This window comes from Limulus polyphemus, unplaced genomic scaffold, assembly GCF_000517525.1.
Source record: "Limulus polyphemus unplaced genomic scaffold, Limulus_polyphemus-2.1.2 Scaffold2223, whole genome shotgun sequence".
Classification (NCBI taxonomy): Eukaryota; Metazoa; Arthropoda; class Merostomata; order Xiphosura; family Limulidae; genus Limulus; species Limulus polyphemus.
In genome coordinates, this window is record NW_013667833.1 from 93495 (window position 1) to 111974 (window position 18480).

The window sequence follows — 18480 nt, forward strand, 5'->3', positions numbered from 1 at the left end:
TTAGTGTCTACCATTAACATTAATGTGAAGTGAAACCTAACAATATGTCTGGAAGGCGTGAAAAAATACATTGTTTGACCAAATAAAATAATTAGTGTCTACCATTAACATTAATGTGAAGTGAAACCTAACAATATGTCTGGAAGGTGTGAAAAAATACATTGTTTGACCAAATAAAATAATTAAATGTTATTCTATTTCAGATTAATAATTTGAGTAGGCTTTCTCTCATTGGTTTTCTAAGAAAGATGACCTTACAACTCAACAAATTAACCGAAACTATTAGATATGTTATTCATTACAAGAAACAAATGTGTAGAATAATTACTGGTATATTTCTAACTTCTGCACCAGATTTACTTACACAACATTTTAGATCTAGCCACTAGTAACAGGAAAACAATGAATGGCTTTTGTTTACTAAACAATTCAGTCATCCATGACAATGATTTTAATTTCATGATCAATATATTTCATTCCCCTCTCCCCCTTGTCAAATTTAATCCAGAACCAAAGAGCTTTCGAGCACACTTGATTTGAGCTTAGAAAACTGTTAATCTTTATAACATTTGTAGGTAGCACAAAGTACTGCATAATTTGATTAAGTGTCTTGGTCTCATTTTCATTTTAACTGTGTTCAATTCAACAGTAACCTTAATCAGCATGCTAGATAAGATCTGAGGTTAAATATTCATTTGAGCAATTTCATAAAAATCCTATGATCATTAGAGAAGAGAAATTCAATACATACGTGATTTCTATCAGAGTAATCATGAAGAGGATCTTCAGCAGCTAACGTTGAACTACTCATCATGATGCACAGTAAGATGATATTACTAAAGTATGTATTATTGATGAGTTGATGACATAGCACTCGAAACCTGCAATTATTGTAACAATAATGGTTTATTTTCATTACGGGATGTCACAAAACCACTGATCAAGATAAATATTTCCTTTAAAGAGAAACAGTACAATGTATCCAATGTAATAATAGCTATGTATCATGTAACTAATTACAACTATTGAAATCCTATTATGAATAGTTGTAAATAATCGTCTAAATCAGTTTGAATGAAAAAAGTTATAGATTAATGCAATTTGTGTACAGTTTATGTAAAAATAAATATGTAGACTTCATATACTTTACCGAATAATAGTTCTTATCTTATAAAATTTTGTTTTCTTATTGGCTCAGACCAAACAAAGAGCTTACCTGTTTGTATGAGAAAAAAGAAAAAATGATGAATTTTTTGGGATAGGATAGACGTTTTTTGGGATGTTGATTTCTGAAATACGACGTGGACGGGCTGTGGAAACAGTAGTCGTTTCTTCTTCCCCTATGTCATCCTGTTTATTTTCCTCTTCTCCAATATCCTCATCATATTCATCATCAACTTCAAGCTCTTCTGGAAACAAATTGACCATTAAATATGGATATTTACGTATTAAAAGCAGATTGATTTAACTATTATTTTCTTCAAAATTCATTTTACTACAATTTTCTATAACATTTCTTTTTTAATATAATTTTCTGCAATAATTCTTTTTCTACAACTTTAATATTATTTACTCTAAACTACTTTTACAACTTTCATTTTCTCAGGTTCCTTCTTCTCTATTGTAATATCATTCAATATTCCTTATTAACATACAAACAAATTCTTCAATTACTAGTTTGACCCAAAATATATTGCAGATGGAAAAACATTTATCAGCATATAGTAATTAAAACTTATTAAATTATCAGAACAACTCTTTCTACTACTGATAGTAACACACTGATTGTTCTTCATAAGTTTTTCCAGATATAATTACTTTTATTTCTATCAGGTACGTACTAATACACTCAATGTCTTTCTTTAGTTTCTTAATAAAGAATCAGTTGGAATTTCTTACATATGCTTACAAACACATTAAATATTAATTACATGAATATATTTAATGGTATCAACTCAGAGTGATGTAAGGAAGCTGGATTCATACCATCCTTTTTACATTTTCTTCATATTGACTTACCATTTATATTTAGATCACTTGCCGTGAGACTCAAAATGCATTACATTCTATTGATATGGATGTTAAAATTTTCCTACATTGAAAATGTATTTCTGATAAATGCTTATTTCCTCTCGTGTAATAGCTTTTTTTAACCTGTACTGCCCTCTATTTGTTCAGTTTTAGCTCACAACTACAAATAGTCTTGATGCTCCCACCTAACCTCATGTGATTTCATGTGGTATAGCTGCACTGTAGCATGCAAATGAGCATGTGACAACCCTCCACCAATAGGAGTGTAACACATCCTCCTGCACAGCACTCTCATCACTTCAAGATTAGGCAAAAAAAAACAAAAATGCACCAGAAGTGGGAAAGATAGGTGGGAATTGTGAATAGAGGTAAGTATCTATCAGAAGTACATTTTCAATGTAGAAAAATGTTAATTTCTGATACAATAGCTTACCTCCTCTCACATAATAGCTAGAATCCCACATTCACCTGGTGGAAGGACCAGTGCAAAAGGTACCTAGAGGAGCACTCTTTAGAAGGTGTCCGAAGAGAACCCATGTAGTGTGACACCCTAATGTATTGGGTCACACTCATGGGAGACTGCACTCCATCTGTACCAGGTATACTCTTTTCCATTTGTCAAGGTACATATTGCTAAATCAGGTAGAAAAGATGCATGTACAACCAGTAATTGGACGTGCCAGATGGTGTGGAGTGGGTAGGGCATGTCAGACCACATTTGATGGGTCAACTCCAGTCCATAACCAGGTAGCTTAAGGTATTTGTCTTCTGGTCTGCAGTAGGAGGAGGGTCTTAACCATATTCACCTCAAAACCAGGAAGCAGACAGAAAAAAAAATTGCCATTTCGACAACTCAGCCAGGGCATGTGTGCAGACCCATTACACAATCAACACCAAATCACCTGGAAACCTGACATCCAGGTAACGGTAGGAAGGGGGAATGCAAACATGGTGGTTCAACTCCAGTCCAAAATTTGGTGACATCGAGAATTTTCTGTTTGTTCCACAAGAGGAGGAAGGACCCTACCAACCAGATATGTGACGGCTTATGTTGGCTGGTCCTACGTTCATATAACACAAGACTGCCCAGGAACTGAAATCCAAGCAGTAGTAGGATGTGGGAAAGCCAGCCAGAGGGGTGAACTGCCCAGGTTCATAGGGAGGAAGGGTAAGGGCATGAAGGACAACACTAACATTCCAATATGTTAGAAGAATTGACTGAGGTAAATGAATTAGTTGAAAGGAGCAAAACAATAGGAGAAAAGACAGGAGAGGAAAAAATACAACAGAAGAAGGGAAAAACATAAGGTACTGGACACGGCTGCTCTATAGCTCGTCATGTTAAAAACAGATAAACCATTGTCAAAAAAACAAATAAAAAAAATCTGAGAGGTCGAGAACACTTGGTTGGGAAGGTGAGAGGTCATGGCACAAAGACAAGTGATGGAAAATGCACCCTATATGCATAAGTAGGAAGCAGGCAGATGCACATGTGACAAGAGGGCATCCCTGCCAAGGAGATCCCAAAAACAATGGAGCCATGTATGAAGGGGGAAGACTGAGGAAGAAAAGAGTGCCAACATAAAAAAGAAGGGTACATGTATCTGCTAAAAAAACTCATGGCCACGATGGATAACCTCAAAAAGGAGGTAAATGAATGAGAAATAATGGAAAATAGTTGTGAGGGTGAGACAGAGACAAAAGAACTGGGTTGAAGAAAATCGTAGTGTAGTAGCAGGATTGGAGCCCCATGCCTGAATCAGAGACTTTAATGTCTGAGAATCCAAAGCATGGGAGTCAGCCAAATGTTGGAGCCGAGGCATGTTAGCACTCAAACGAAATTGGGTTAGAAATTGTTCAGCATGGACTCAAATATCAGGTGGGGGGAACTAAATAATTCAACATTAGGGCAGAATGATGAAGGAAGAGGGAGGAACTATAACACATAGGGGAAATAGATAAGAGGTAACATACCTGAGAAATTATGTCCAAAAATACAGATGAAGGACAAGGTATATCAAGAGGGGTAGAAAAGGTAGGCACAGCAAAGGCAGGAGGAGGCAGAAGGCTGTCCAAATTTTCTTCTTCAGAAACAGATTCTCCAACAAAAGGGAATTTCTACCATGGTTCTAGAGACATAGCTGGCTGCATGATAAACTCTAAATTGGGATGCACTAAGGCGAAGACCTCCTCCACTGAAAGTGTGGAACACAGAGCCACAGAAGTAGTAATTCTTATTGGATCAGTAATGGTAGGATCCAAACCAGAAGCTATTGTTGTAATACTAAATTGAGAGTTCATTATGACAGAAATGTGAGAAAAGAAATTTCCACAATTTTTGTAGCAAAAAAAAAGAAATGACAACAAACAAATGTTGTCAATACAGTAGTTTATAGTTAAACTGCACATAATAATATGAAATACACAGTGAAAATAGAGCATGAGTGAACATTGGAATGCCAAATCAAGAAATGATTAGAGTGCTCTACACTATAGAGGGAGTCAGCTGCATTAGAAGGGTGTGTTGCACTCCTATTAGTAAAGGGTTGTCACATGCTCATTTGCATGCTACAGGATAGATATACCACGTGAAATCACGTGAGGGTAGGTGAGAGCATCAAGGCTATAGGAGAGTGAAAACTGCACAAATAGAAGGCAGCACGAGTTGAAAAAGCTATTATGCGAGAAGAGGTAAGGTATCATATTAGAATTACCAGTTATGATAAAATCATATGCCATGAAAACACAAACAGACTCAAAATGCAATACTACCATATATCATGTATTTAAAATCACTGATCACCTCACAGTAAGTTTACATCATGTGTTTTGATAATACCCACAAACTCAACAGAATAAGTCTAAACTACATACCTTGAAAATACCAACCAGATCAATATGTATTACTCCACAATAAGATTAGGCAATATACTCTAAAAACACCTTATGACCTTGCATTGAGACTACATCATATATCTTGAAAATACCAACCAGATCAATATGTATTACTCCACAACAAGATTAGGTAATATACTCTAAAAACACCTTATGATCTTCCATTGAGACTACATCATATATCTTGAAAATACCAACCAGATCAATATGTATTACTCCACAACAAGATTAGGTAATATACTCTAAAAACACCTTATGACCTTGCATTGAGACTACATCATATATCTTGAAAATACCAACCAGATCAATATGTATTACTCCACAATAAGACTACATTATGTACATTGAAAATACCAACCAACCTCAAATGCATTACTGAACCATAATTCCTTGCCATGTATCTTGAAAAAATACCAACTATTATGTATTACTCCAAAATAAGGCTACATCACATACCTTAAAAATACCAGCCAACTCAACAGGGTATTACTCTACAATAATGCTACATCAATCAGTTTAACATGTATGACCCCACAAAAAGACTACATCACACACCTTGAAAACACCAACACAATATGTCTATATCATGTACCTTGAAAATACCAACTACATCAACCTGTATTATCCCACAAGCTTATGCCCTCTGTATTATTTTATTGTGGCACTTACATTTCAGTCTAGTCTCTTATAGTGAACTAGTTATGTTGTCATTTGCACTTTAGTCCTATCTGTTAAATATGTTTAAGCAGAATGTACCTATTAAGCTCTCAGAAAGACCTTTAAATTTATATTTCAAGTATTATATACCTAAATATTCATAGTCTGATCTAAAGTAGTACAAACTGTTATGTTGTGAAATTAATAAACTTGCAATAAATATATTAAACATAACACTGAACATTAAAAAACAATAAGATTAAAATGGCTACAAGTTTATTGCCCATACAAAACATTAAACAGCAATATTACCATAACTATCTTCATCTACCTTCCCTTTATCAGCATCAGCCTCTAGTTCATCTTTGCAGGAATCTATTTTAATCTGTATGTGAGCCTTTAAATAATAAACAATATTATGCTTCACTATAAAATGATAAAAACTGATAGCAAAGTTTCTTTTTAGAATATGAATATTAAAAGTATTTCTTACAATATACAATAAAAACACTAGAGTGACAAAAACAAAAACTCATTACTATGAAAGACAAATTAAGATTTTTAAAGAAGAATATTAGAAATTAGGACTTTATTGATCCTCACCTTGAAATACAATTTTTGCTTATTGTTTTATTATGTCACTTTTGCATAAAAATAATAAGTATTTACTTCTCTCAGTAATCCACCTAATACTTCAGTTAATATTTGTTTAAATTGTTGTTGGGACATTTATTTCCACAAGCTTATGATCGGGTAATATATTTAATCTATATCCTAATGATAATCTATAATTTACGATGTTATGAAATTATTGTATTTTATACAAAAAATCTCAGAAGCAACTTACAAGTTTTCTACATTTATCCATGGAACTGGAAGAGAAAGAAAACAATTATACAATATTGTAACATAGGTGGTAAAAGACATTTCTGATGAGCTTTTAGAAATGTAGCTCATGATGGTAGTTTTTCCATTTACATGTTTTATATCTATTAAAAACGTAAAATAGTTGTTTTTTCGTTCATATTTCATGCTCAAATTTGCTGAATTGAAAATTTTACTTCATTAAAATGATGTAATAAAAATACCATTTTATTTCACAAACAATAGTAAATAAAAATACATTGCATGTTTCTCAGGTTAATCACAAACCTTATTTACAATGAATCTGTTGAACTAGAAAATATCTATTGTGTAGCATTATAACTATAATTTGAAATATTTTTGCAATTGAATTAATAACAAAATCTGTGGAAAAATACTTTTTAAAGAACAAAACCAGCTATATATTCTAGTTAAGATGAAGATGGATGCATACGATATTCATTAATTAAAAATACTACTGCTTTCATGGGTATCGTCAAGTAAAGAATTTAAGGTACTTTTGACTGGAACATGTATAGAATAATTACTGAAAAGTAACGTTAACATATTCTTACTCTTAAAATGTATTTCCGATATGTACTTACCTTCTCTCACCTAAAGCTATCTCAATCCTGGTTTGCCCTCTAAGCATTGCTAAAAGAAATTTTGCTACAGTGTACCAGTCTTTATACCCCATCAGTTTTGCACCATTTCAGAAACATGTGAAGATCATGTGACTACTCTCCACCAATTGCACTGCGCCATCTATACTAGTGTAAGTACCTCCCACTACTATTCAAGAACAATCCTCACTTTTAAGAATTGGTAGGCACAAACCATAAACACCGGCATCACAGTGTAGAAGAAGGGTTGAAAGTGGGTAAGCAGAGGTAAGTACCTATCAGAAATACATTTTCAGAGTACGAAAATGTTAACTTCCAAAACGATACTACCTCCTCTCATCCAAAGCTACAATCCCACATTGCCAAGGTGGAGAGACTGGTGAAGGTGCATCAATCTCAAATCAAGCAGAAAGCGACCACACTGAAAGAACGAGTGTGCTATAATATGATAATAAAGCACGCCAGTGGGTATAGCCCTACTTGTGTAACAGGTATACTCTTTATTAGGTAAAATAAATAATAATAATATTATAATAAAATGTTTCACAAGGCACACACGTGAGCAGCTCATGGGTAATGTAATTCGTTAGCATAATGTAAGCTGCATGTTCCCCGAGTGATTTACAACATATGATGGCACAGATAGTGGTTAGACACAGTTCAAAGAGCAATAAAATAATAAAATTTATTTTATATATAGATGTATACTGTTACAAACTTAGAGCTACTTAGGATAAACGAATGTAGTTTTATGTTACAATCTGAAGTCATTCTAGAAAGAAAAAATGGTTAATTTAGGTTTATTTAATTTTTTTTTTGGTGGTTATGAGTTTGGTTGAATTGACTGATCCTGTTTTGAGATAGAGTAGAGAAAATAACAGATAAACTATAACAATTTACTGAAAAAAAAAAAACGTTTGAAATGCATTTAGGAGGTTTTAGGGATTACACAAAGGAAATTTGAGATTTTTGAGATGAGAAAAAGTTCAAGAAATCAATTTAACACAAAAGTGGAGTGCCCTATAACCCAAATGCTTTAGAAAGGTGGACCTTTCTTCTTCAGGGACAAACTGTGAATGTTTGCCCCTTGAAGAAGAAAGATCCACCTTTCAAAGTGCTCAGGTTATAATCTTTATAATTCAGATATGTGTATATATATATATGTATATATATATATATATGTGTGTGTGTGTGTGTGTGTGTGTGTGTGTCATTAAGAAATTAGCTAGAAAAATCAAGGTTTAAAACTGTTGGAAATACTTTGTCTCTGCTTATATAGCCTTAATGTTATAGCTTTCAATAGTATTATTATTCTGCTTAAATTATTTGCAAAGAAGATTATGGATGACGTTTAAAGAATTCATGATCTCAAAACATATGAAAGAAGAAAATCCAAAAATTCATAAGTCTACTCTTGTGCTGTTTAATTAGTGAATAAATACCATTAAACAGTCTGGATAGCATTTGGCATACTGTAAGACAGAAACAAATTTTTTTATAGTTTTCAAGAAATGTAACAGTGTGCCTCTCCTTGATAGAAAGACCAAAGTTTAAAACAACCAGAAATATAATTTTTTTCACACAGAAGACAAATTGCATAAAGAACAGATTCCAAGGACTTAAAAAAAAAAACAGATTTCTGTGAAAAAATGAAAAAATCTCATTTTAGATAAAAATGTGTATTAGCCTTTTCATTGTTCAGTCTGTAGTAAAGATAAACAGTAAAGATTTGTATATTTCAGATATTCACACAAAGCCACACATGACTATCTGTGCTAGCCATCCATAATCTTAAGTTGAAAGACAAAAGGAAAGGAATTTTGTCAACAGCATCCACAGACAATTCTGGAGCTACTCTTATCAAATAGTGAGATTTGACTGTCACTTTTGTGAAGCAACATGACATGAACCATGAAACCCCAGATTCAAAGTATGAAGATGCTAACCATTAAGCCATATCCAGCCAAAACATAATAAACAGGACATAAATCATAAAACCCCATATTTATAGTCTGGAGCTGCTAACAACTAGGCCAAGTCGAACCTAAACATAATGGTGGAGCTAAAGTTTTTTTCATATGTATTAGCATTGAACTTTTGAATACAGTGACTTATTCTTAATATATGATTTTAAAAATCTTCAGTGTTTATTTTGTAAGGAATTTATCAAAAGCTCGACTATGTTTCTTTCCTTAAATTTTCCTCCAATGAAATATCACTGTAAAAATCCATATGTATAAATCTAAAGTTATCTTTCAATGAAATGCCACTGTAAACATTAGCACTGGCAATTTAAAGATTGAGATTAACCATATTTATATATTTCACTGTTTTAGAAATCTGCCACCCCTCCCACAAATATTGAAAACATTTCTTGTATCATTTTATTTTCAGAAAATTAAAATAAAGGATTATTGTTAATATTTTTATTTCTCACTTTCAATAGAATGTGCCATGACTCACCTCAACCATCTCCTAAGCAAGCTTATGTCTATAAACACGATTTTAATAAAGCTTACACTCCTAAACCTGATGTATGATTCATCAAGGAAGTATCCATTTTATTGGGTCCACTTTCATCATCTTCTTCATCGGGTTTTTTCTTTTTCTTCTTTTTTCTTGTCCCTTCCTTCTCACTGCTTTCATTTTGTCCACTTGAAGGTTCTTGGGACTGTCGATCTTTTTCTTTTTCAGTCTCTTTCTCTTCCTAAATAAATCAGTAACATTTGTATTTGTGCATTGCTTCAAAGTAAAACAAAAAAAAGTGAACAAAACTCTTATGTAAATCTCAAACAATCCTATTGCATGTGGAATACATCTCAAACGTTAACACTTTCTTAAAGTGAAAATGTATTTTTGATAGGTAATTACCTCATCTCTCACAAAGCTAGCTCAATCCTTGTTTGCCCTCTAAGCATTGCTAAACATTTTTTGCTACCACTGAACCAGTCTTTATACCCCATCAGTTCTGTGCCATTTCTGAACATGTACATATCATGTGATCACTCTCCATCAGTAGTATTGCACCATCTATACTGGTGCAGCTAGCTCCCTCTGCTATTCCTGCTCAATCCTCACTTTTGAGAATTGGCAGATGTTAACATAAAAACACCGGCAATGGGGAGGAAGGGTAGGAAGTGTGTGAGATGAGCTTAGTACCTACTCAAAAATACATTTTCAGTGTAAGAAAATGTTAACTTCCAAAATGGTCTTACCTCTCACACAAAGCTAGAACCCCACATTGTAAAGATGGAAGAGCTGGTTTAGGTGTACAAATATCAAACCAAGCAGAAAGCAACCACTTAGTATGAATGGGTGTGCTATGAGATGAAAATGAAACACACCAATGGGGTACTACTCTCCTTCTGGAACAGGTATTCTCTTCACCAAGGAAACAAGAAAGTAACACAAAATGGGCAGAATGGAAAAACAGGCACAATTGAATGTAGTAATAATACTTACAGCACTGGACAAATGATGGTTGTTCTGGATGTTCCATTTATCACAGGATTGTGCCTAATATTGTACTAGTATGAAAAACGGAATAACAATGTGGTTATGGCATGAAGACCGCATGATTTATACGTGAAGACATCAATTGATTAAGAAAGTTGTCTAGAGTAGTCCACCCAGGCCAAAAAACATGCAGAAAAAGTGCAAGTAGGTTGTTTGATGATAACAACTGATTAATGTAGATATTCTATTGAAGTCCAGCTGGCAAAAATATCCAGGGGAAATGCATGTTGAATTGAATAAGTTACTTTGTATAGAAGAAGTTTAACGAGCCTCGTCCTCTTCTCACTGAGTGGATAATCATGAGTAAAGTAAATATTGAAACTCACTCAGAAGGAAGGCTCCATGGTCCACCACTCCAGTCACAAAGTATTGCACCAGCTATACTGATGCAGCTAGCTCTTTCTGCTATTCCCACTCAATCCTCACTTTAGAAAATTAGGAGGTGATGCATTACATATAAGTTCACATTTTCCTAAATTGAAAATGTATTTTCAATCATACTTACCTCTGCTCATGCTTATAGCTAGTACTTGACTGACAGGGTTTCATCTTTGCCCATTTAAGCATTGGTCTGATTTTTTCTTGCTTGCTTCAATGTTTTGTACCCCACTCAACTTCCCTTGGTAAAATATATCTTGTGATACTCTCCACCCATGTCAATGCGCCCTCTATCCTGGTACTGTATATAAGCACCTCATTCAGGTAATTTCATCACTTTTTTAGAGAATGATACTATCCCAGTCTCTAACACCGGCTCTTAATGGGGAGGAAAGGTGGGAGAGCAGGTGAATATCATTGGAAATATATTTTCAATTTAGGAAAATGTTAACTTTCAAGACATACATACTTCCACTCCCACTTATAATTAGAATCCCACATTAAGAAGGTGGAGGAGACAGTGTTGGCATTATCCATACAGAAAACGTCTGCACAGAACATGGGAGTATCAAGATAAGAGTAATACCTGAGTGGGGGAACCACACTACCTCCAGAACTGGTATGCTCTTCACTCTGAACTTAGTTCCTGTATCAAGGGTGGAACTGTATATGAGTAATCATCACTATAGGCCAGTCCCAACCAGATAGCCGAGGTTCATCAACTTGGGATTGGAATTAAGGGGTCTTGGTCCTTATGTCCCATGTTGGTGGCTAGGGCAGTTGGACCACACCATTATATATATATAGATATAATTTTGATTGGATCACAGCCTGTAGCCATAAAGTGATACATTCCAGACCACCAGAGACATGACAAGAAAGTAAGCAACAGCAAAGTGGGCAAACCTCTTCCACCTGAAGAAGCCAAAAAGGCAACCTTCCAAACTCAGAATGACGGAATCATGTCTGCCCTACTCAACCAAAGGAACAGAACTCATCTGGTCTGGAATTATGAACATTCATCCTGACTCCCCAACCAAGTGAGCAAGGAGCCTTCCACTTGCCCCCAGAATTATGGGGACGATGTGGAACAACTGTGCTCAACCAAGGACCCAGGATGGGACCACTCTGCATTCGAAATTATGAGGAGATAGTGGACCTCTTTCCATGAACAATATACTGAACCAATATTGATCAAAAAGAAGGACCACGTACACTCCAACTAGATAGCAGAGCATCAGAGCTGAAATGGTATTATGAGTAGGCTCCCGCTTAGGCTGGCACCACTCCTACTGATATCTGTGAAAAAACATCCAGGAACAAGGGTAGGATAGCACCCCAACTTTGCCCTTTTCTCCAGGAATAGAGGAATTCACTCTAATACTCTGGAGTAAAAGTCTCTGTCCACCACCCCAGTGACTGGAAACCGAGTGTGTTAAAGACTCCTTAGCTCCACTAGTTGAATCTGGGGAGTAATACACAGTGGAGAGTCCTGAAGAACAGTGCTCTGGAAACAGTACAATAGGTGAACCAAGTTCCCCAAATTTTTACAAGGAAACAGACCCCAATTTATTCAATCTGATGATCAGCAGGGATGGGCAGGATTCTCTTTAGCTTTACTTATGATAGTCCATAGGTGGTGGTCCACCACAGTAAGTTATTGCCACCTGGTGAGCTCCTAGGTGGTCTTATGGAATACCTCATTGCCAGAGATCCTGTTAGAACCAGTAGTACTTATAGTAAAATAGTAGCTGCTAGTACAGATTTGGTTTGATAAAAGCACACATGTCTGGGCAACACTTATCATATAGTGGGATCCTGTGAAAACAGGGTAAAAGACCCCAAGTGGTAGAAATAAAAATATTCACCTTTCTGGATAATGTAGAAGAAATAGTTAACATAGCTACAGGGGAAAGGCAAAAACCCTCAAATGAAGAGACTGCCAGATCAGACAAATAATGTGAGATACAGATATTGTGGGAGGATTGATCCCCTTTCCTGTTTGACAGTGTGTTAGGTAAGAATAACTGGACTGAAGACATAGAGAGAATGAGAAACTGAACTGTGGACGAAGATCACAAATCACTCTGACCAGGGATGTCCATAGGTCAGAAGCCACAAAAAATAAACCTGCAGGTAAAGGGAATACTGGGCATATAAGAGTCAGGTCACAAACAGGTGTACAGGAATGAACATATAATCTTAATCTACCTGTTAGGTAACGGGAAAGATCATTTGGGACCAACTACCCAAAATGATGTGAAAAAAATGGAAAGTACTGGGGACTCAAAAATATGTAGTTGCAATAATTGAACGGTAGTCGATAAGGCCACCATAAACAATGGCTATTGTGCAAGATGCAAAAACCTCTGTCAAAGAGCCAAGTAAAAAAACGGGTTATGGTTGACATCACTGATTGAAAAAGGGTTCAACCTCCTCTCAACACAACATGGCCGATATGCATGTCATTCATTACCTCTGAGTACCAATATACCGAGGAGCTGATGTCGAGATCAGTACTCACGAATAGGGGTGGAACTATGATCCCCCTGTAGGAGCTGATGAAATTAGAGACTCCAACAACAACCAGGAGGAATGGAGAAGACAAAAATTGAATCAATGTGCACACTAACAATGGATCCATCTAATACTCAATGAAACTGGTTATCATGAGAGTCTTCTAACAAAGAGATTTGAAAGGATTCAAAATATTGAAGGTAAATTGTAAGTCTGTAGACTTACTCTGTCCTATCAGAAGACATAGACCTATATAGGTGAACTACAAACCACGCCTTAGAACCTCGAAATTCGAGAATTTTAGAGTTGGAAAAATGCCTCCACCTGGTGGTGGTAGGCAAAATCACGAAGTTCTGACAACGTGTCAAATAAGGCCTAAATGTCACCTCATATAACTAAGAAGTAAACATTCCAGCATGAACCACAATTTCCATGTATAGAGAAAAAAATCGCTCCCAGACTTTTCAACCATCTCGTGAGGTAAAGTACCTTGTTTTGTAAGAACAAAGTCATCTGTCGCATCCACCCTAAAGAATAGAACCCTGGACCCCAGTGCTGTGAGTCTTTAAACTTACCACTGACCCACAGGCGGCTAAAAATCCAACAGACTAACAGAAGGCACTGGAAAAATTGAATTCAAAGACTCTCCAAAATGCCAAGGATCACCCTCAAATGCAGCCTCAGAGCCCCCCCTCCCTGGTGGACCAACACAGATCCGAATATATGTCTCCATCTCATTACGAATAAGATCACTGACAGTCTCAACCAAGAGTAACCCCACCACCACCAATTTCTGTGCAACGCTAGATATTAGAGAGGAGAGACCAGAAATAATAATCCAGGAATTCATACCATAATCGGCTTGCTAATCACTAGAGATTTTTTTTTAAATTATTATAATTATTGTTTCAAAATCAACAAGTTAACATGATAACGTTCAAAGTATCACGAATGATCATAATACTGGGAAACCCATTAGTGACACTTTGTCGAGAAAAAGTGATAAAATTATCTTAATGAGGTGCTTATATTTCAGCACCAGCATAGAGGGTGTATTGGAGTGTATTTTGCCAAGTGGGGTATAAAAGACTGGAGCAAGCGAGAAAAAATCAGACCAATGCTTAGATGGGCAAAGATGAAACGCTGGTGGTCGAGTAATAGCTATAGGCGGAGGTATGTATGTTTTGGAACTGAGTCCTACACTGATAAAAATTAGAATGATAAGGCATATAGTTAAAAACACCAAAACAAGTTATTCAAATAGAACAATGAAATATATGTTACTAGTAGTAATGAAATGTAAGGTACAAACTACCTAAAAATATGGATTTAACAAAGTACTTATAAATAAGAAATGGACAAACCATCTACATATAACTAGTCCACAAAGAATGTAATGATAATGAAAGTGTAAATAGACTAAAATTACCTAGAAAACACCTTGCTAAACAATATCTAACCTACAATTCCTCTAAATTAACCTAGACAATAAAGAATTATGTCCTGCACTGACGAAAATGGGGATTAGAAGGCACATGGTGAACAATGACGAGAAAAAAAGTACTCAAATAGGGCAACGAATTATATGTTACTAGTAATAATGATATGAAATTGGCACACATTCTAAACATAACTAAGTAAAGTATTTTTTCAATAGTAAATTAACAAAACCATAAGATTTGTCAAGTCTACATAGTATGTAATAATAACAAACATACAGAATGATTAAATTTACCGATAATACAATTTAATAATCAACATCTAATGTACAATTCATCAAAATTAACTTAGATGACAAAGGACACATAAATATTTACCTTACCAAAGTCCGAGCACTGATGTTAAATATGTAACTCTCCCATGTGTAAATAAGTGCAAAGGCACACAAAGGGCATCTGAACTGTGCCCACCATGAGTATATGTTGAAAAACTTTCCACAGAACACCTGGGAAGAAGAACAATTCCTCACCAAAGAGAATGATGTGGTGACACAGCAACAGGTGGAAATAAGTGCAAAGCCACACAAAGGGCATCTGAACTGTGCCCACCATGAGTATATGTTGAAAAACTTTCCACAGAACACCTGGGAAGAAGAACAATTCCTCACCAAAGAGAATGATGTGGTGACACAGCAACAGGTGGAAATTACCAGAAAAAGAGAGTCTGAAGTGTCTACTCATTGATGATATTCTTCCTCAGAAACATTGTCTCATCACTAGCTGAATATATGAATTGAGCTCCCTGCAAATTAAGGCCTGTACCACCTCAGTAGATAAAGTCAAACCCAATTCCTGGGAAGTCATCACTTAGATTAATTGTAAATTCATACTATGATTTCTTGTAATATGATAACAAGAAATAAGTGTAAAAAAAAAATTGTTGAAACTAGTGAATGCAAGTACAGTAAAAGAAAACTGTTTAAAAAACATTTAAGAGGCAAAGAAGCACATTCATAAATAGTAGCCACATGTGAAAAAAACACACACGTCTAAACAATGGTGTGCCAAATGAAAAAGTGAGGATTGAGAGGTGATAGCAGAGAAAGCTAGTTGCACCAGTATAGATGGTGCAATACTATTTGTGGAGAATAGTCACATGGTATGTACATGTTCAGAAATGGTGCAAAGTAATCTGTTCTTACATCAGACCTCAAAATTTTTAAAACAAGTGTTTGCCCTTAATTTTGATGAATCTAAGGATAATACAGTAATATGTGTTATAATCTGTAGGAGAATGAAGCTAAAAAATGTCTCATGAAGATCTTTCAACTTTTGCTGTTATAGATAAAGTGATCCAGTGAGATATAGCAATGAACAAAATTCCTTATATATATAATGGTTATATGACAAACAAAAGGTAACTTATTGTTATTCAGAAATTTCTCTTTCAGCTTTTAGTGTGTCGATTCAGAACCCATGCAGTGATGAAATGTTCGTTCATGTTGCAACCAATTTTTTATTTTTGTATTATCTCCTCCATCTCCTTTTGTACTTCCACACCTCATGAGTTTTATTTTCTAAATAACATAAAAACAAACTAAAAAATGATCATTACTTTACCTTCTCTAGAAGTAGAATAAACAAAACAATTATAATTCTATATCACCTGCAAATAAAAAGAAATTGTTTTCTACAATGTTGTATACTTAAACATTGGAAAATGGACAAATAGTGTTCATGAATATAAATGCTTATTTGTCCAATATATATATAAGAATGAACATTTCTAATTGCAATCTACATTTAAAAGTTTGACTGAAAACAAATAAAAAATTTACCAGCTTTTCCAAATGAATGATATTCTATGAACCTACTGAGAGGACAAACTATGAATGAAAATTACATGTGTACCATTGATTTTTGTTTCAGTTTAAAATTAGAATTTACAAAACCAAAACATAGTGATTTCAACCCTTTTTGACAACAGAGACCTTCGAAAATCTGATTTATGGGGTGACAGAGATGTTTTGTATTATAATCATAATATATATATATATTGTAGTTTGTTTGTTGCAAATGGTCATTTTACCCAAATACAGTACTTTCAGTTTAAACTTGCAAAAGATATACTGTGATAAATGAATGACGAGGAACCCACTTTGAGACTAATAATGGTTGGAGACAGCTTGAATGGGTTATGAAGAAAAACTTTAATGATGATGACAAAACCTTGTCGAAACATTGTACGTTTGCTGTTATGTTAAACTTATATTAATGTTTTTCCTCATTACCCATTCAAGCCGTCTCCAACCATTATTATACTGTGATAATGTTTAAAATCAGAAAAAATAATTCTTTATGATTCTTGATAAATAGTAAACTGTTCATAAGTACATATATCTAAAAGATACTTTATGATCATAACCCTGCTCTCTTACATAGAACATATAGAGGGAAAGATACATTGTTAGTGATGACAGACTTATGCACTGAGTATTAGTTCACATTTTATCACATGCTGAACATGATTTCTAGTTTTCAAATGGAAAATGTAACATCAATTTCCTAATAAATTAAAACAATGCTTTCCACCTACAACATTTTAAACCATGCTGAGCAGTTTTGCAGCCAAACACAGCATAAACTATGCAAAATAATCGTGCTTCAACACAAGGCCCATTGATACAAGTACAACAGCACATGACAGAAGCTTGATCAGACCAATTACTGTTTTACTTATCTCAACATTTGAAAAACTTACCCAAGACTCCTCCTTCAATGGATAAGTTAATACAAAAAAAAAGAAAATTAATTAACTCAACCTGTATATTACAAACTTCTGTTCTTTGTTGTGTTTAAATATAATTGCATTAAAACTTAAAAAAGAGAGAGAGAGAAAATTTACCTTTTCAATCGCTGTCAAACTCTCTGCATCAGCTAGATTATCCACAGCAATGGCCAAAAATACATTTAGTAAAATATCTGTTATGACTGTTAGGGAATCTTTTCTTGTATATTTTAAAATCATTAAAACATAATAAAAATTTCTTATATATATGCAAGGTGACCAGGTTTTCTCCAAGATTTGCCTAAATAAATAGAAATACTTATTATGAATTAGTTTTTAATATGCAAATCAATAGTTTTCTCTAAATTATTGCTCCTAAACTAATCTTTAAATGATACCATATCAATATTATAAAACGTGCCACAACAATACTAAACTTTAAAAAAAAAAAGGCTTCATTCCACTAATAAAATCTTTTCAACAAAAATACAGAAATTTTTTAGTGAGGATGTTAAACCAATATTGAGGACTTGACTGATGACTTATGTAGACTGCAGCTGCCTTGGACATTTCAGGACAATGTTTCAATCTGCTAGAGTACATCTTCATTAAGTACAACTGATTAAGTTGTGTAAGTGAGCTATTGTGGAAAACATGACCATAGTTGTGTTTGTTTGCTTGTAATGAAGCACAAAGCTACACAATGGGCTATCTGTGCTCTGCTCACCACTGGTATCAAAACACGGTTTCTAGTGTTGTAAGTCCGCAGACA

The 18480-nt window shown here is 34.6% G+C and overlaps 1 protein-coding gene across 1 annotated transcript in view; it reads right to left on the reverse strand.

Annotated features, from left to right (window-relative positions):
- The window catches only part of LOC106466326 (voltage-dependent calcium channel type D subunit alpha-1-like), a 167449-nt gene that overhangs the window by 62790 nt on the left and 86179 nt on the right, over positions 1-18480 (reverse strand). Inside the window, exons 12-17 of the mRNA XM_022394309.1 lie at positions 17826-17902; positions 9590-9777; positions 6431-6455; positions 5896-5980; positions 1217-1409; positions 752-881 (exon numbers count right to left, since the gene is read on the reverse strand). Coding sequence (XP_022250017.1) covers positions 752-881; positions 1217-1409; positions 5896-5980; positions 6431-6455; positions 9590-9777; positions 17826-17902 — 698 coding nt within the window. The remainder of the gene's footprint in view (positions 1-751; positions 882-1216; positions 1410-5895; positions 5981-6430; positions 6456-9589; positions 9778-17825; positions 17903-18480) is intronic.